At 46.9% G+C, this 17,063-nt stretch overlaps 1 protein-coding gene across 2 annotated transcripts in view; it reads right to left on the bottom strand.

Moving 5' to 3' along the window:
* Nucleotides 1–904: 904 nt before the first annotated feature.
* SMYD1 (SET and MYND domain containing 1) overlaps nt 905–17,063 on the bottom strand; it is a 39,936-nt gene continuing 23,777 nt past the window's right edge. The window contains exons 4-10 of one of the 2 annotated variants that reach the window (XM_003984235.5): nt 16,821–16,951; nt 14,429–14,467; nt 11,328–11,517; nt 6,444–6,536; nt 4,155–4,318; nt 2,705–2,873; nt 905–1,403 (exon numbers count right to left, since the gene is read on the bottom strand). In XM_003984235.5, the coding sequence (XP_003984284.1) occupies nt 1,245–1,403; nt 2,705–2,873; nt 4,155–4,318; nt 6,444–6,536; nt 11,328–11,517; nt 14,429–14,467; nt 16,821–16,951 (945 nt within the window). In that variant the 3' untranslated portion in view covers nt 905–1,244. The remainder of the gene's footprint in view (nt 1,404–2,704; nt 2,874–4,154; nt 4,319–6,443; nt 6,537–11,327; nt 11,518–14,428; nt 14,468–16,820; nt 16,952–17,063) is intronic. The other variant, XM_045054535.1, reaches the window with a different exon arrangement.

The raw sequence follows: 17,063 nt of genomic DNA, 5'->3' as shown, positions 1-17,063 counted from the left end.
TGGGTGGAAACCACAGCAACCTCCCAGGAAATGATGACAAGTCAGTCACGTCCCCAAGGAGATCCTAACCTAGGTGTGCAGAGTCCGGATTAGACTTTCCCCCTGGTGAGACTTGCAGAGGCCTCGGGGGATGGGCAGTGAGAGAAATTAAGCAAGAGAAATCATAATTATTCCTTACTAGGAATAGAAATTTGCTCGGGGCCTATGATGACGCCTAAGCCTTACATGTAACCAAATAAAACCTCCCCAAACCAATTCTGCTGAACCCATGACCATCAGGTATGTGTGTTTCCAAGCTTCTCCTTCAGCTTCACCCTGCTAAGACTTCAATCCTGGTTGACCAGTGGCCAATAAAATCTCAGATATTGTTCAAGTAGCACCCACATCACAGGGAATCAAGGCTTGACAGTGAGGATGGGTGGGGGGAGACACTCCCTCTGTGTGTTTTAGAAATAGTTTCAGAATAATACTTGGAATCCAGACTTTAAACTGAGGCCTTGAGTGGTTTGGGCAAAGCCCCACCTATTTCTGCACATTCATCTCATTCTCATATTTACTAAGAGGTTTTGGTTCTCTGAGTAGAACTCAAATGGCCCAAACATCACCCCTTCTTTATAATCCCACACTAATCTGAGGAAACTAGACATCATCCATCCTAGTCGGACAAGACCTGAGTATTCCAGACCATGAGTAAGACCAGCAGTCCCTGAGATACCTGCACAGGTGGGTCAGCAGTCACCTGAGACTCCTGGCACCTGCCACCCTCTTAGCTCAAATATCATCTCCTCCATGACACTCCTCCAAATGCGTGTGCGCACACACACGCACACACGCACACACACACACACACACACACACACACACACACACCAGCCACCTGCCCTCCACTGCATCCCCCCCCATATAGTTTACCATTGCATTTATTATTATACTGTGCTTTAATTGTTTACATTTTGTCTGCCCAGCTACATTTGAAGCCTCTTTATCCCTTGGGTCTACCACCCAATAAATATTTACAGGATAAATTGGGCTAGGCTAGGCTGGGCTGGGGTCGAGTTCAACTGAATCGAACTGAGTTTAAATGGACCAAAATGAACTTAGGAACATAGAGCAGTATACTCCCACAGCAACAAGCGTGAACATGACCCCGACTTCCTCATCAAGGGTCTTCCCAGAAACCTACCACCTCCAGAACGTCTCCCCAGGTCCCCAGCCACGGTGCCCCTCCCCCACCAGGCCGGTCCTCATTGCTTCTTATGGAACAGAGCCGGGGCTGGCTCATTGCTGGGCTCTGCCATGACCTGCATGGGCTGGTTGTTCAGGGCGGCCTCACGCATCTTGTGGTACATGAACTCGTTCTGGCGGAACATGCGCAGCTCCATCTCCGTCTGCATCCGCATGGCCTGTGGGACATAAATACACGATAAACGGTGATGACAGGTCACCAGGACGTATTGGCCTCTGACCTACCTTCGCCCCTTTGGAAAGGGCAGACAATGGGGTAAATGACTCCCAGACTCTGAGATTCAGCTGTTCCCACTCAGAGGACACACAGATACACACACACACACACACACACACACACACACACACACACACACACATCCTCTGGGGGCTTGAAGTTCCGGGAGTGGGCTCGGTTTGCTAGGGAGAGGGAGGCAGACCCCCGAGAAAGTAGCTTGAGGGATTGTTCACAGCAGAGAATGCTTGTTCACAGAAGCTGACAAGTGGGGATTGGGTTTGAACCCTGGATCCTGCACATAGGTCCCAACTAACACTGTGGGACCTTAGGCAAATGACACCTCCTTTCAGACCTCAGTTTCCTCACACATAAAGTGGGTGAGATTCCTTCATACGTCACAATGGAACAAGAAGATTACAGTTTGTGATGCATAGAAAAGCCCCTGTGCTCCCATATTTCCATGCAAGAAACATTTACCAAGGGCCAGGCATCATTGAGGCACTAAGGATACAGCAGTGAAAAAGGCAGAGCCTTTGGCAAACTTAATATACTATACGTAAAGTTAGTCTTCTCAGACATTTTATGACACTGAAGTCTGTCCTCTTTCCCTGTACCATACTGAATGAGGACCGTCCTTTGAACCCTGTCACCCTCAAATAAACCAGCTCTTCCAAACACAAAGGAAACCCCAGCTATTAAGACCAGGCCATTTGCTAGGCACTGTTCTGAGTGCTTTTTACACATTAACTCACTGAACCCTTATCACAACCCTATCCTTTTTCTCCATTTTACTGATGAGGACACTGGGGCCCACACATTCCATGTTTGTACTCACACAGCTAGAAAGTGGTAAAGCTGGAGTTCAGTCTCAGCAGCCTGATTCCAGGGCCTATGCTCCCCAGCTCTGCTCTATGCGGCACAAATTCTAATGCACGTGGCCGCACGCATACTGCTGGTTAGGCTTTCTCAGTCCACACTTGGAGCATCTCAGGGTTCAAACCTCAGCTTTGCCATCCACTCGCGACGTGACCAGAGACAGGTTAATCCCCTTCCCGGGGCCTCAGTTTGCTCGGATGTAAAACAAGGGGGGTGGTGAACTAAAGCAGTTCTGAATTCCCTTCTGCTCCAGCAGACAATCTATGGGACTCCCCAAATGCAGAGTCCAGAACTCTGGGGTCTGCAGCTCCCATCCTTAGAGAGCTCAGACCAGACAAGGACGCCCATCTCTGAGATGCTACTTGCCTCTAAGTCCTTGGTGATTGGGTGGGAGGGTCCATGTGTCACCAGGAGAATGGCATAGGCTTTGCAGATCATCCCGTGCCCCACCTCAATGTTCCCAGCATGCCAGTTGGTCAGCCCTGCCCGCATCACGGCCATGCCCAGCTGGGCATTGTTGGGGTGGTAGAGCTTCCTGTGGGGGCATAGCAAATAATTGTACAAATCATCCCAACCTTCCTGAGAGGTGCACGGTATTTGACAGCTCACCATGTACCCTCATTGATTCAGTCCATCTGCTCTCCCATCAGCACCATGAGGTATCTACAGCCCATTGGGCAGGGCCTGAGCCACAGAGAAGATGGGCAGTGACCGAAAACACCGAATGGTGAGGCTGTGAGAGCTGAGACTCTGACCTGGGCCACCAAGGCAAGTCCTCATGGGGAAATGGGGTCAGGATTGGACTCTGAACTAGAAGACAGGAGGCTGGGAGCTCTCAGGAGCACCCCAGCCTTCTCCCTGCAAAGTAGACATTCAGGGGAATAAAAATAACTTGAATGTCCTTTTTGGGACAGAACTGTATTCTCACCTCCTTGGCACGGTCCTAACAGAGCTTCCTTTTAGCATATTGTACAGTCTTCCTGGCTTTTGTTTATGAGGAACATTCTCTCCAAAAAAAATGTACCTTCTTGTGCCAATATACTCATTTGGTCAAAGATACAAATTCACATGCCAATGTGGACATGGAAGGCAAGAGAAAGACATTGGCAGAGGGAAGGCAGGAACTGTGCATTTTCTAATTTATAAGCAAGGATGGCTAACACCTTTTTTTTTCTTTAATAAAAGAAAGGTCACAGGGTTGCCTGTGCTGACTGCCAGGGGGAAATCCTTTCGAAGCACTTAAAAGCAAGCTGAACTTAGCCTTAAGAAAACCAAACGCAGAAGTGGCCACCCAAGTGGTAGATGTGCTAGAGGATTTGGGAAAGACCAGGGATGACCCATAGGCATCATCTCGGGTACTAACTCTGATCATTCGGTCAGTACCACTCAGAGCACCACAGTAAAAAGACTCAGTTGTAAAGATAAAAAGGACTGGGCCACCTGGGTGGCTCAGTCAGTTAAGCAGCCAACTCTTGATCTCGGTTCAGGTCATAATCTCACAGTTTGTAAGTTCGAGCCCCACATCAAGCTCTGCGCTGACAGTGCAGAGCCTGCTTGGGATTCTCTCTCCCTCTCTCTCTCTCTCTCTCTGCCCCTCCCCAATTCATGCGAACACACATGCTTTCTCTCTCTCTCTCTCTCTCTCTCTCTCTCTCAAAATAAGATAAATAAACTTAAAGATAAAGAGGACCATGGTCGATTACTGATGCCTCCCGTGGGTGCAGGAGGGAGACACAGCAATATGGGTGCCATCTTTGCCATCCCTGGAATAGACACTTTTCCAGGAGACTTTCTGAGACCCAGCATTGTTACCTACATATAGCCATCCACCATCCTCCTGGCGTAGTGCGAGGCCTCCTCAAAGGCCTGGAGGTAGGAGAGGACCTCTGAAACAGTGCTCAGCATCCGCAGCGTGTAGAGGTTGGTGTCGGCAAACACCGGCTCCTGCTTCTGCAGGCACTCCCGGCACAATTTCACAACCTGGAGGAGACACAGGACCTGTCCGTGACCACGGCACCGCAGCATGCACTTAGCTCACATATGGGGGCACCACGATGACACTAGACATTCATTCTTTTAAGGCCGAGGAAATGGCTGACAGAGGTGCAGGAGCACCAGTCTGTGATCTGAATAGCAAAATGGCCCTATTTGGCTACGATGCAGGGATGGAAAGGGTGACAGTGGGAGATATGGCTGACATATGACAAAAATGAGTTTTCATAATCAGTAGGTAGCAGAGAGTTATGAAAGACAGAGAGAGAGAGAGAGAGAGAGAGAGATTGACTGATTGATTGATTGATTGACTCTTACAATAATGCAATGAAATAGGTACTACTAACATTCCCGTTTTACCAGATGAGGAAACTGAAGCACAGAAAGGGTTAAGTGCTTTGCTGAAGTCACGCAGGTGGTAAAACATGGAGCAAGAATTCAAACTAAGCAGCCGGGCTTTATCTGAACCACCACTCCTGGGACTCTCCACCCTGGCTGGGCTCTGGAAATACCTGGAGACATTTTTAAACACAGCAGTGTCTGGACCCTACCCCAGACCAAGTGAAAGCAAATATCTGGGGGAGGGACCCTGGCATCTGTAGGGTGTATAAGCTCCTGGGTGGTCCTTATGCACAGAGAGTTTGGACAATCATTCCCCGATGGAAGCATACAAGATGAGCTGGCAGAAAGGGAGGCTCCCAGGAGGCTGGGAGACCCACCAGGAGGATGTCACCTTGGTTCTGGTAAGGAATAAGATGGGCCTGACCCCACTGAGCTTGGAGTCAGGCTTTTCTGACTGATTCCTGTGTCCACATGGGCTTGGGTTGCATCCTACAAAGTCAGACGGTCTCTAGATTTTAGTTGTTCATTGTTCCCCCTTCGCTTGCCGCTGTCATGGGAGAAATGTCACACAATTCCTTCCATCTCAAATGAGCGGAAACTAATTTTGCTCTGAGACTCTCCCAGAGTCCCATGGGTGGGGGGTGTGACTAACTGTGGACTGACCATCAATCCATCCTGAAGACAATCCTCTTAACCCCACGGGGCCAGTGTCCAGGTCTACACCTGGTCCTGTTAGGTTTGAATGGAAGGGGAGAAATGAGAAGTCAGAAGATTGGAACCAGCGGGGCCCTCCTGATTGCTTCAGCTCCTACATCGTGCCTCTGACATAGGTTTCCCACATTGTACAGTAACACCCTGCTGGCGTGCCTGTCTCCCCACCCATGAGAACTCCTGGGAGACAAGGAGCATGTCTCGCGTTGGTCACCCCACCAGTAAGGGCTCACAAATGTGCAATGAATGAGTAAATGAAGAGGATGAAAATAAAGGAGAAGCAGGTGGAAATGAAAACAAATTCATCTCTCACTGCCATGCCTTGATGGCTTCCAAACCCAGCTACATGCCTGGGTTGTTGAAAGACTGATTCACAGTCGCTGTGTTCTGTTGCAGATTTGACGAATCATATCTTAGGGGGCGAGACACGGGAATCTGCATTTCCAACAAGCTGCCCAGGTAAATCTGATGCAAGTACTCTGCAGGTCAGTGTGTGGCAGTGGGTCTCCATTTTGGGTGCACATTGGAATCACCTGAGAGTTTTAAAAATCCTGACATCTGGGTTTTACCCCCAAAGAGATTTGGGTGAAAATGTCCTGGGTCGGAGCCTGAGCATCAGGAGTGTTCCACGATTCTAGTGTACATCCAGTTGACAATTCCTGCTGCTTCGAGAGCCAGGGCTGAATGCTCAGTTGGTAGAGACTGGAAACTGTAGCCAGGACATGCATTCAATTAGGAAAAAGCAGGCGACCCACTGCCATTTCCATTTCTCCACCTCTGACGCCAACCTGAGATATCACAGACCCCCCAGGACATTTGCCAGGCTGCCTGTGCTCTCCTCAGACCCAGTTTCAGTCGGTTGAGCAATCACTGAGAACATATCCCCAAGAGATGCTAAAGGTTTAAGGGCAAGAAGAGTCATGGTGCAAACCAAGGGCTGTCCTCCAGAAAAACAACCTGCTGGGTAGCCTCCTCATCTCCACCCCTCCCCATGTCCCTCCCATACTAGAGAATCTTTCTGCCCTCTTCCCCACCCCATCCCTATAAAAAGAATTCTTACCTCATGGTATAAACCCTCAGAGCGAGCCTTGTCAATTTTTTCCAGTGTATCCTTGGACAACTGTATCATTTCCTTTACCGCTTCCTGAGAGGGCTGGGAAAAAAGGAACATTGAGTTAGAGACCCCCTCACGAAGCAACCCATTGCATCTTTGAATAGCTGCCATCTTTGACATTCAATGTAGGACAAGATTAACGCTTTCCTCATTCTGAATGCTTCATTTCCATAAATGCTGCTCAAGATCCCTATAGCTTTTCCAGCTCCCTCATCATGCTTCTGACTCACATGCATTTTCGACTGACCAAGCCCCAGCACCTTGCTGCCAGACAATTGTTCCCCACCTGGTGCTCATGCCTGGGTTTTGGAACCCCAGTGCAGAATCTGACATTCTCATTCTAGCACCCAGAATATCTTCCATTATTTGTCTTTACTTCAAGTCAACCACGTGTTCTACAGGTAATGCCCTCGCATTTTAGTCTTCGCACAAGTCATGGATTTAAATACTGACTGGCACAGGACTGAGGACAGAAGCTTACGGCTTAACCAAAAAATCGTGCTCCAGTTTGCCATTGAGCTCATTATAGAAGGGACTTGTGGTTGTGGGCATTCAAACCCTTCCAAAGTATCCTTGCACCCAGTTCCTATTTCTTTGTCTTGACCAAATTATATCATGAGAGAATTTGTCAGCTGTCTCTGTGAAATCTAGACTCATCAGGTTTACCGCATTTGCCTACATGGTCCAGTGATCTTATTTTTCAAAAACCAAGGTTTGATATTTCAGGCAAGGAGGCACCATAATTAAAACCCCACGAGGGCATCATAATTTTGAATAAGAAGTGCCAAACTTCTCAGTGTCCGAAGAAAAAGTTTACTTGCTGGGCTCATCCATATCAGAAACTCTTCTCCGGAATACAAAAATAAGAATTTTTTTCTTTTCCTTTTTTTTTTTTTTTTTTTGCCTACACAAATCTGATAAAACTTTTTTCCAAAATGAAAAAAACTTTGTTATTTATTCCGACCATAAAAATGATATATAGAAGTTGTAAAAAAAAAAAAAAACTAAACTAAACTAAAACACGTGAAAAAAGCATGGAGAAAAAACAGAAATCCTTGGAATCCACCCAAAGATGAACATAGCATTTTGAGGAACACTTTCCAATGCATATATACAGGAATAATATTTAAAATATTTAACAACTGGTACAGGAAAGGCACTGACCAATCAGAACAGACACTGACCATAAGCAGCCACACATTTATACAGCTTTAGCAGTATATCCTGGCTGAACCACCTGTACATGTGCACATGCGTGTGTGTATACGCCAACAGCACCAAATATTTCTTCTAATTGGAACAGTATCAGATTTCCGTCTATAGTCTGTTTCTTTCACTCAGTACGTTATGGATATTTTCCCGTCAATATAAAAATACAGCACCACGCTTAATGATTATAGACTTTTCCACTATATAAAGCCAGAATAATTTATTCAACCAGTTTTCCAATTTTTTCACTGTAAGGAATTGGGTCCAATGGCTCCATTTCGATTTGCTGCTTACGTTGTTTTGTGAGATCATGACCTTCACCAAACCACCAAAAAGTAACAAGAGGATGGGCATCTGTTCCCATAAAAATACAGTCCCTTAATAGATGGAGATCAGGATCTTCCCTTGGTCTCCCAGCTGTCCTGAGCCAGTTCTATACTGAGTATCCACCTTGCAGTATGAGAGGCCCTGGCCAGGACAGCTTGCTTCAGGGTCAGGATCTTCTAAGGAATGGCCTTTGTATTTATTCTTCTACGCACTGCACTTTGGCTTCCGCAGAGTTCTTAACTAACTAAAGTGTTAGTTAACTAACACTACGGTTATGACTACCCTCATTTCCTTCTGCATCTGGCCTCCCTGGAATCCTTCTGCATCTCTGGGGTCTTGCGTGGCCTGACGCCAGCAAGTGTTGCATCCACCAGTGCTGTGATTTCTGCTCACAGGCCTCACTCCTGACCCAACCTTTGTCTTGATCTTTGATGTGGCTCAGATTTCTGGCTTCTGGCTACCCTCTAGCCCCAGAGTACTTCTTCGCCTTCTGTTAACTCGGATCGTGTCTTGGTTCCAGACAGGTCATTCAAGTGCATATCTGCTTTCCTAAACTCATTTGAATCAAGCACCTAAGTAAGAGGGGGTCTATGTCTCATCTGGTTGGGCAGAGTTCTGTAACTGGTAGTCCAGAGGTGTACCATCAATCTGTCAAACCTAGATTTTTCCTTTCATCCATAGCTTTTTGCTCAAATAATGGCGCATTGAAGCACTTCTAGTTTATGAGCACTAATCTCTAATCTACAGTAAGTTCCATCATCTTTAAAACTCAAAATTCGTAGGGAATCTTCTGGAGAAATCAGGGTAGAGCTGGAGAATACCAAGTGGTCAGGTATTAATAAAAGTCTTGTTCAATTTGATGTTGTAAGGAAGAGTGTTACTTCAAGCTTTGGAAGTGAATCAAATTTGCTCAAGGAGGCAACTGCCAAGATTCTCAAAACAACCTGGCTAGTAGGTTGTTAATTGCATGTGCAACATGTGATAAAGCTATTCTGAGAAAGGAAATAGGGCTGTTCCATTTGGCTCCACTTTTCAGAGTAAAGGCAGGAAAGCATGATCTGCAGATAGGATTTTAGCAACCCTGCAGAGAGAGACTCTCCTCCCCGGAAATACAAAATAAATAGAAAACCAGGAGGACAAGAGTAAGGAGCTGGAGCAGAGGGAAACGTCAGTGGAAGAGGAGCCAGAGGAAGAGGAGGAGGAAGACTAGGAGGAAGGGGAGAAGTCAGCAGATGGGGAGGAATCATCAGAAGGGAAGGACCCACTGGAGAGGGAGGAGCCAGAAGTAGAAGAGAAGAGGGAAAGAGGGATACTGGTTCCCCAACGTTGAAAAACTGGCATGTTCCTATCGTGAAAACCAGGGGTGAGAACTGAGGAGACAGAAAAAGAAAAACCTAAGCAATCCAAACAAGGAGGGCCCAAAGCTACAGTTGAGGGGAATGTTAAACATTTTGGTGTTATTTTCGCATTTTGTAAATATTTGGTTTTGACTTTGATCCAGGTTAACATGCGCACACATATTAACGAGTTAACACATACATGTATTAAGGAGTCAGGAGGCATTCTGATGCGAATCAAAAGTTTGAGGAGGAGTCACAAAGCCTGGATTACTGGACAGGGCTTATCAGGCTGAGATAACGCCTTATAAACGCACTTAAAGAAAAGCAGCTTTGACAACCACATAGATAGGATAAGCTTGAAAAAACTGCTAACAGTGCAACTCCCTTTTTACAGATGAGGACACTGGCTCAAAAGGAAGATGCTTGCCCACACTCAGAAATATCCAGTGTCATAGCCCGAACTCTTAACACTGGCCTCCTGGCTCATTTTCCAGTATTCTTTCTACTACATTATAATGGCCTTGAATTTGCCTTAGGATGCACTGCTTTTTAAAAACTTATACTCAATATTTGGGGCACTTGGGTGGCTCAGTTGCTTAAGCGTCCGACTCTTGATCTTGGCTCAGGTCATGATCTCATGACTCGTGAGATCGAGCCCTACACTCGCTGACAGTGCAGAGTCTGCTTGGGATTCTCTTTCTCCCTTTCTCTCTGCCTCTCCCCTGCTCTCTCTCTCAAAATAAACAAGCATTTAAAAAAATAAAAATAAGTTAAACCCAATTTTTTCTAATGAATTTTTTTGGTTGACTAATTTTGGTTTGGGTTACTTTTATTTTGTTTATTTATTTTCATAGAGAAACCAAATTTTACATAAAAACAATAGAAAGCTTTTGCTTTGAATCCAGGTAGGTTCAAGCAGAAATCATCAATCTTTTATATCAGGAGAGACGCCAACTCTGCAATTCCACACTGGAAGACGTGGGCATATCGTCACCAGCTGGTAGCAGCGTATCTCAAGTAAAGAGAGGAGAACCAAGAGCCACATACTGCGTGGTTGTATTCCTAGCCAGGAGCCTTCATTCCTAGGTCTCTTTACCTGAGGCCTTGACCTCTGGAGGCCTCCTTCCAGAGGAGGAGGAGGGAACCTTGAAGACTCTCTCCCCCACTCCAACTTGGTACCCAGTACTTTTCTACCCTTAGCCCTTCCCCCACAGCTTCTTCCACCCTCTCCCCATCTCAGGTCCATAAAACTGCTGAACCCCTTTGGCTGAGCCCCTCAGCAGGGAGAAGACCCCCACCTGAGCCTCCACCTGTGCACTTTTCCATGGGGGAAAATGGAACAAGAGGAGTCCAGTTTTAGCCTTTTGTTTATACCATTGCTGGGCTCTCTCCCAGCTCATCCAAGCTCCTGAAATCCCCCTCAGGAATCCTTTAGCTGCTTGGTGGTCTCACCAGCAACCAGGCAGCAAGCTATTCAGGATTTAAGCATATTACCCAATCCCTACATTGCCCATTTCCATGGGACTAGGAATATCTTTGTGATAACCAGGCAAATAATCTCTTTGCCCATCTGGTCTCAATATATGAAACTCTCAGCATTACTTAACCAGCAAAAGGGCACAGAGAAGAACTAAAATTTACTCAGTGTCCACTCTGTATGCCACTCCCTTTACATTTATCACGTTGTTCAGTCCCCACAGTAACCCCTTCTGGTGGGTGCCGTCATTCCTATTTTACAGATGAGAACACTGAGCAACTTCACCAACGCAAACACCTGGCAAGCGGTGGCCCCAGGATGCTAGCTGGGGCCTTTCCTCTATGCCCTGTCCACCACCCCACAGCACCTTTCTAATAGTCACAGGCTGGTTCCCTGCACGGATGAGCTGTGAAATCCACCCTTGCTGGCTCCCGGAGAAGATGGTCGCAGACGCCCCAGGAGCAGGACTACAAGTACCTTCGGGTCATCTTTCACCCCCAGAAAGAGGTCATCCTTTAGCTTTTTTTGGCAGTGCTCACACGTGCAGTCAAAGTAGTACTGCTTCTTCAGCTGCCTCTTGCGCTCCTCACTGACGTTAAGGAAGTCGATATAGGATACGGTCAGCTCCTCTCCTTCTGAGATCTTGCCCAGGGCCCGGAGCTCAATTCTGGACAAGGTAGAGGAGAGAGTAAATCAAATACAGGGCTCTCAGAGTGGGGTCTCTGCTCTCCAAGGTCTCAGGGAGTTGAGTCTTCAAGACAACTCCCAATCCCACCCCCACCCCCAAAGGACCCAAAGGACAATTTTCTGGATAATTCTGCTCTACACATTATAACAATCAAATCTGCTCCATTCAGTTAATTGCTCTGAAATCCAATTAAATGGATTCCCAGGAGAGGGCTGGGCACAGTCACAAAGCCATACGTAGCTTCCCCGCCTGCAATTATCCCTGTACATTTAGCTACTGGATGCCTGCAACAAAGGAAGGGAGAAATAATAAGGTAAACATTCCAAACAGGAGAAGACTCAACAGTTGCCTCTGCTTAGTTTAGAGACTACTCTTTTGAAAGTACATACATTCAGTTACCCACAATTGTGGCCTGTTCTGGGTTCAACATTAAGCCCTCCCTCACCTACCCCTCAGTCCACTGGTTCTGGTCTACGTTATGGAAAGAGACAGGCCTGGAGATCGCTGATGACGAATAAACAAAGGCTGGCTCTGTTAGCCTGCTGCATTGTTCATTTTGTATTTACCGGGGGACGTGGGTTTTGGTTGAAGGTAGGTAGCAACAGCAGATGGCATTTCAATCCCCTTCCAGCCTAGACCTGACCCTCTCATTACCTACAGCACTACCACCTTACCAGGTAACAGATACAGAAGGTGCTGAGGACAAAAGCCCCACTCACTGCAGAGCTGACATCCAGCTAAGCCAAACAAGCAGAGCAGCTTGTGGGCCTCTCAATCATGCACCCTCCACCACAAGGCCAGGAACTACAGAGAACAACCGGGGAGCCCCGCAAACTGGCTGCCTAGCTGTGCTCTTGTGTCCCCCCAGGATCTTCTCACTGCCCAGTGGGAAGCCATCACCCAGAGAGTGGGTGGCAGGACGCAGAGGGCTGGGGAGAACATCTGCAGACAGGTCTGTGTTTATTTCCGCTACCTCCCAGAGAGGCTGAGTCAGACACCATGTGACTGGCAGCCCGTTCCACACACTCTGAGGTGACAACCAGGTGAGTAACCACTGACTGGAAGTGACAGGCATGTCCAAGTATCTTAGGTGGCCACTTAAGGTAAAAAAGCCTTCTCCCAAATCGGGGTACACTGACATGCCAAATAAACGTGATAATATATACAAACAATTCAGAGGGAGCCTGGCAAAGTCTCAGTGCCTGTTCACGTGCCCATGGGACCCCTTTCTTTTCTTCCTCACCCCAATTTTTGGCAGCAGCTGTTCCCGCCATGGTGAAAGGCAAGAGCGAGAGGTGAGTTGTGTGATTCTCCTCACAGCCCAGCTTAGAATCCTAATAGTCTCAGCTGCAGGGGATCAACGTCCCCATTTCACAAGGGAGGGCACCGCCACCCAGAGAGGGGAAGGAACTCCCCCCATGAGGTCCCACAGCACTTTGGCAACAGTCAAGACGAAAAATCGAGTGCCATTCACACGTCACCTCAATATAATCCTCTCCGTAGAGTGTCCTCAGTCTGCCTCCCAGGTCTGCCATGCACAGGGAAAGAAATGCACCAAAGCCTTTGACTTCAGAGCTCTGCCAATGTTCTAAATCGTTCCATGGGAACAACTTCTGGGCCAGTGTTGAGTGTGGATCTCTGGCATCTGGCCCTGGTAAGGTAAGTAATTCTGCCCCCACCAACCCCACACGGCTCCATTGTGACATATTCCCATTCAACAGTGATTCAATGCCAACTGAGTGAGGATTCCCAACAGCCTTTCTTCCTATCACGGCTCAGTCAGTTCTTGCAAGGTCTCAGAGTATCTCAAATTAGCTCAATTATGTAGAGAATTTTCAAAACCAAATGAACTTAGTGTCCCTTAAATATGAAAATATGCATGCCCCATTTCACCTTACTTGGGATTCGGGGTCAGGGGATGAATAGCAATCATCAGTCCATTCTCCCTTTTCCATCTTTAATGCCTGCAATTCTGGAGTTCAGCTAATTGAGGCACACATATTTAACGTATTTAACGTATTTATAACTTATTTAACGTATTTATTTCTTGAAGAGATTAGAAATGCAGTGCAGAGCCCCAGAGACTTAAAACTAGGAAGGTCCCTAGAGATGTGCTCATCTTGACCTTTGCTTTACAGATGTGGGACCAAACGCCCAAGGGATGACGGGAATCATCCAAAGTCACATGTAATGCAGACCAACGCATACTCCAATGCAGCAACCACTCCTACCCCTGCCTTCCCAGAGCCCAAACTCCCATGCAGAGTTTTGTTCTTAATCTAAAGAGCATTTCAAGTACTTTCAAACCCAGCCTGAGAAATAGATCCACCTGGGGCCATTTATTTGTCACTAAGAAAAGTCAAAGCAAAATCTTACCTAAACCACTAATTCATAGTTGGCCAGAAACATTGAACAAATAGCGTAAATAAATATTTATCAAAAAGATTGCAGCTACGGGTGCTATTTTCAGAAGACAGTCTGGGTGAGAAATTGAGGGTTATACATAAACACAGTCCCTTTAGTACGTCAGTAATATCAGCATCCTCATGTTATATAAGCAGGACTTCAACGGACAGCGTGGGTTTTGCTAAGGTGATGTGGACTAGAAGGGACTGGCATGCTTTGGGATTGGGGTAGTGAGAGAAGCAAGGAGTGAAAGACAGGAAAGAAAAGAAGCAAAGGCACGGTGGGGAGTGGGTGGGTGAGGAACAAAACGATTAATATATATGCATTTAAAATATAGCATTCAGCAAAGACCAGACTCTGGGCTGTGGAAGGATATTACAGCCAGAGAGCAGCTTCGGAGTCTCGGGAGGGGGCGGCCCCAGCAAACCAGGCAAGTGAGGGAGATGGGTCAGAGGGGCAGGGATGCTTGCAAGGACTGACCCACCTCATCTGGGTGTGAAACATGGATTTCACTGCCTCATGACTGAAAGACAAAACAGACACCCGAATGGAAATCATTACCATTGGCTGGTCCAGTACAGCTAGCAAGGGAGCACAGCATTCCAGCTTAGGCAATGAAAGCTTTGGCCATCACCACCACTTTATCCCAGCCCCTTCCAGTGGGGGCTCACTTGACAAGAAGCAGACTGCTATAGTGGAAAGTGCACTGGATTTAGAATGAGAAGTTCTGGGTTCAAAGGTCCTCAGCTCTGGACAAGTTATTTCCCTTTCCTGGGCTCACCGTCCTCAACTGCAACCTGGTAATGGGACTACCATGAGACAGTGCATTTAATAATAGGTGCTAAACCCTGTATGGGTGCTGTTATCTCACTCACCAGCATCGTGGCCTCTTTGATGTCTATCTTGGGGACTGTGTGAACTGCAAATGGAGGTTGGTTCGGTCACATAGGTAGTATGTAAAATTCCATTGGGTTAGAATTGGGTTCTTTCCACTATGGCAGGCAGCTAGACTATGACTGCAAAATCACCTTCTTTTGCACAACAGCCAAGAAGCCAGGTAAATATGGCTGCTCAAAATTAGTGGATGCAAAGAAGCCAGAGCAGACATCAGATTTGGTCTGAAGAAAGGGTTCCTGGGCTCCTACAGCTGTTACGTGTAGTGACGAGGGGAGCCCTGGGTCAACACTGCTTAGGGGAGTGGTGTCCCAAAAGACCAGCCCCATACATGGCTGAATTTGATCCTCAGCCAAGCAGGCTAACCTGGGACAACAGCCCCTCTGAGGAGTATTCTATGAGGTCCACGTCAATGACCCCAAGAGGCTTAGCAAGGGAAATGCAAATTCCGGAGAAAAATGATCTGGGTCCCAAATAAACTTCTCTGTCTTGAGTAACTTTCTCACTTGCTTAGAGCCTGGTGTCATGCAGGCCTTTGTTTCCAGAAATAGGAAGGAAAAGAGAAAGCAGAGTCCTTGCTATATTGGGGTTTAGGCTTGATTCTTGACTGAGAACCAGAAACCATTGTCTCTGGTTTCCAGGAAGTTTGGGGGCAAAGCAGCTCATTGTTGATGGCTCAGAGTTGACTTACACCTGTCATAAAATCTTGTCTCATCTCTAAGAGCAAAATATGTAATATTGCTTAGGCCTCGTCCTCCAAATTCCCCCAGCCCTGAGTCATGGACAGCCAGGCTCTCATTCTGTTTGCTGACTTCTCCATTTATGCCCATCCCAAGATCCATTCTTTATCCTTCTGTCCCCTGATCTGTGCCTTGGGAGTTGGGGGTGAGGGGGGATGACCTCTGGGAGCCTCATCACCCAGAGTCCTTTGCTCTCTGGCTTCTGGTTGGAGTTTGGCCAGTGGGAGGGGATCAGAAGATGGGAGGAGAGGGAGGCTGGGGTATTTAATTCTCCTGGCTCCCTCTCTGCCTGGCCATGGTTCCAGCAGTGCCAGTTTTCTCTACCAGTACAGCCAAGCCACTGGGTGGGGAGTAGAGAAACGGAACTCTCCCATGCTACAGCTCTCACCAGATGCAGGAACAGTACTTCCTCCACCTGCCCCTCCAGGTCTGGAGGTGGTAAGGATTTCATACTATTGCTAGACCCTGCACACCTCACCATTCCTTGTTAGTTTCTTAAACTTTACCCCTACTTCTGTAAATTTTCCTGTTATTAAATTATCTTTGGGTAAACACTGAGTGTACCTTCTGATTTCTGCTGGGACCTTGACTAATATATGCTTCTGCCAAGCACCTTCTCAGTTGATGTTGTTCTGCAATGACTGCCTGATAGATAATCCCAGGCTTTGAGCTTTAAAACAGTAGAGGTTTGGAGCACCTGGATGGCTCAGTCAGCTAAGTATCTGACTCTATATTTCAGCTCAGGTCATGATTTCATGGTTCGTGGGACAGAGCCCCACATCCATGCTGACAGCATGGAGTCTACTTGGGATTCTCTCTCTCTCTCTCTCTCTCTCTCTCTCTCTCTCTCTCTCTCCCTCTCAAAATAAATAAATTACCTAACACATCTAGGCAGCTTCAAGAAACATGCAAAGACTCAGTTATTACCCATGTGGAATCCTTTGCTTTCTCATTACCTTTCTCTTATCCACAATTATTCTAGAATGAAATGTTTTTTATTTAAAAAAAATTTTTTTTTGTTATCTTTATACCCAATGTGGGTCTTGAACTAATGACCCCAAGATCAAGAGTCGCTTGCTCATCCAATTGAGCCAGCCAAGTGCCCCTAGAACAAAATTTCTATTTGCTGCCCAGTCAAAATCCATGCTAGTTCAGGTTCCACAGTTTGGTTTAGGTCAAGTAGAGAAAACACAATAGGGTCCACATCCCCATGATACCATCCCCAGTTAAAGACATACTCACTTGCCATTGTTAAATATAACGGTGCAGTTGGGCCAACAGTCATGGTTCACCAAGCCCAGGTTGGGGAAGATGCCCACACCCACTGCCTGCAGGCCTCTCTGGTCACTGAGTGTGAAGCCATTGCAGCTAATCTACTCAGAGGAAAAGATAAAAGAGTCGATTAACAGACATAGACCAAGGACAGAACACCATCTTGTCTGTTCAAAGTTCAAGAAAATAGAGGACTCAGTCTAATCCTGGAGA

The sequence above is a fragment of the Felis catus genome, chromosome A3 (genome assembly GCF_018350175.1).
Source record: "Felis catus isolate Fca126 chromosome A3, F.catus_Fca126_mat1.0, whole genome shotgun sequence".
Taxonomy (NCBI): Eukaryota; Metazoa; Chordata; class Mammalia; order Carnivora; family Felidae; genus Felis; species Felis catus.
This window is presented reverse-complemented; position numbering and strand designations above follow the sequence as displayed.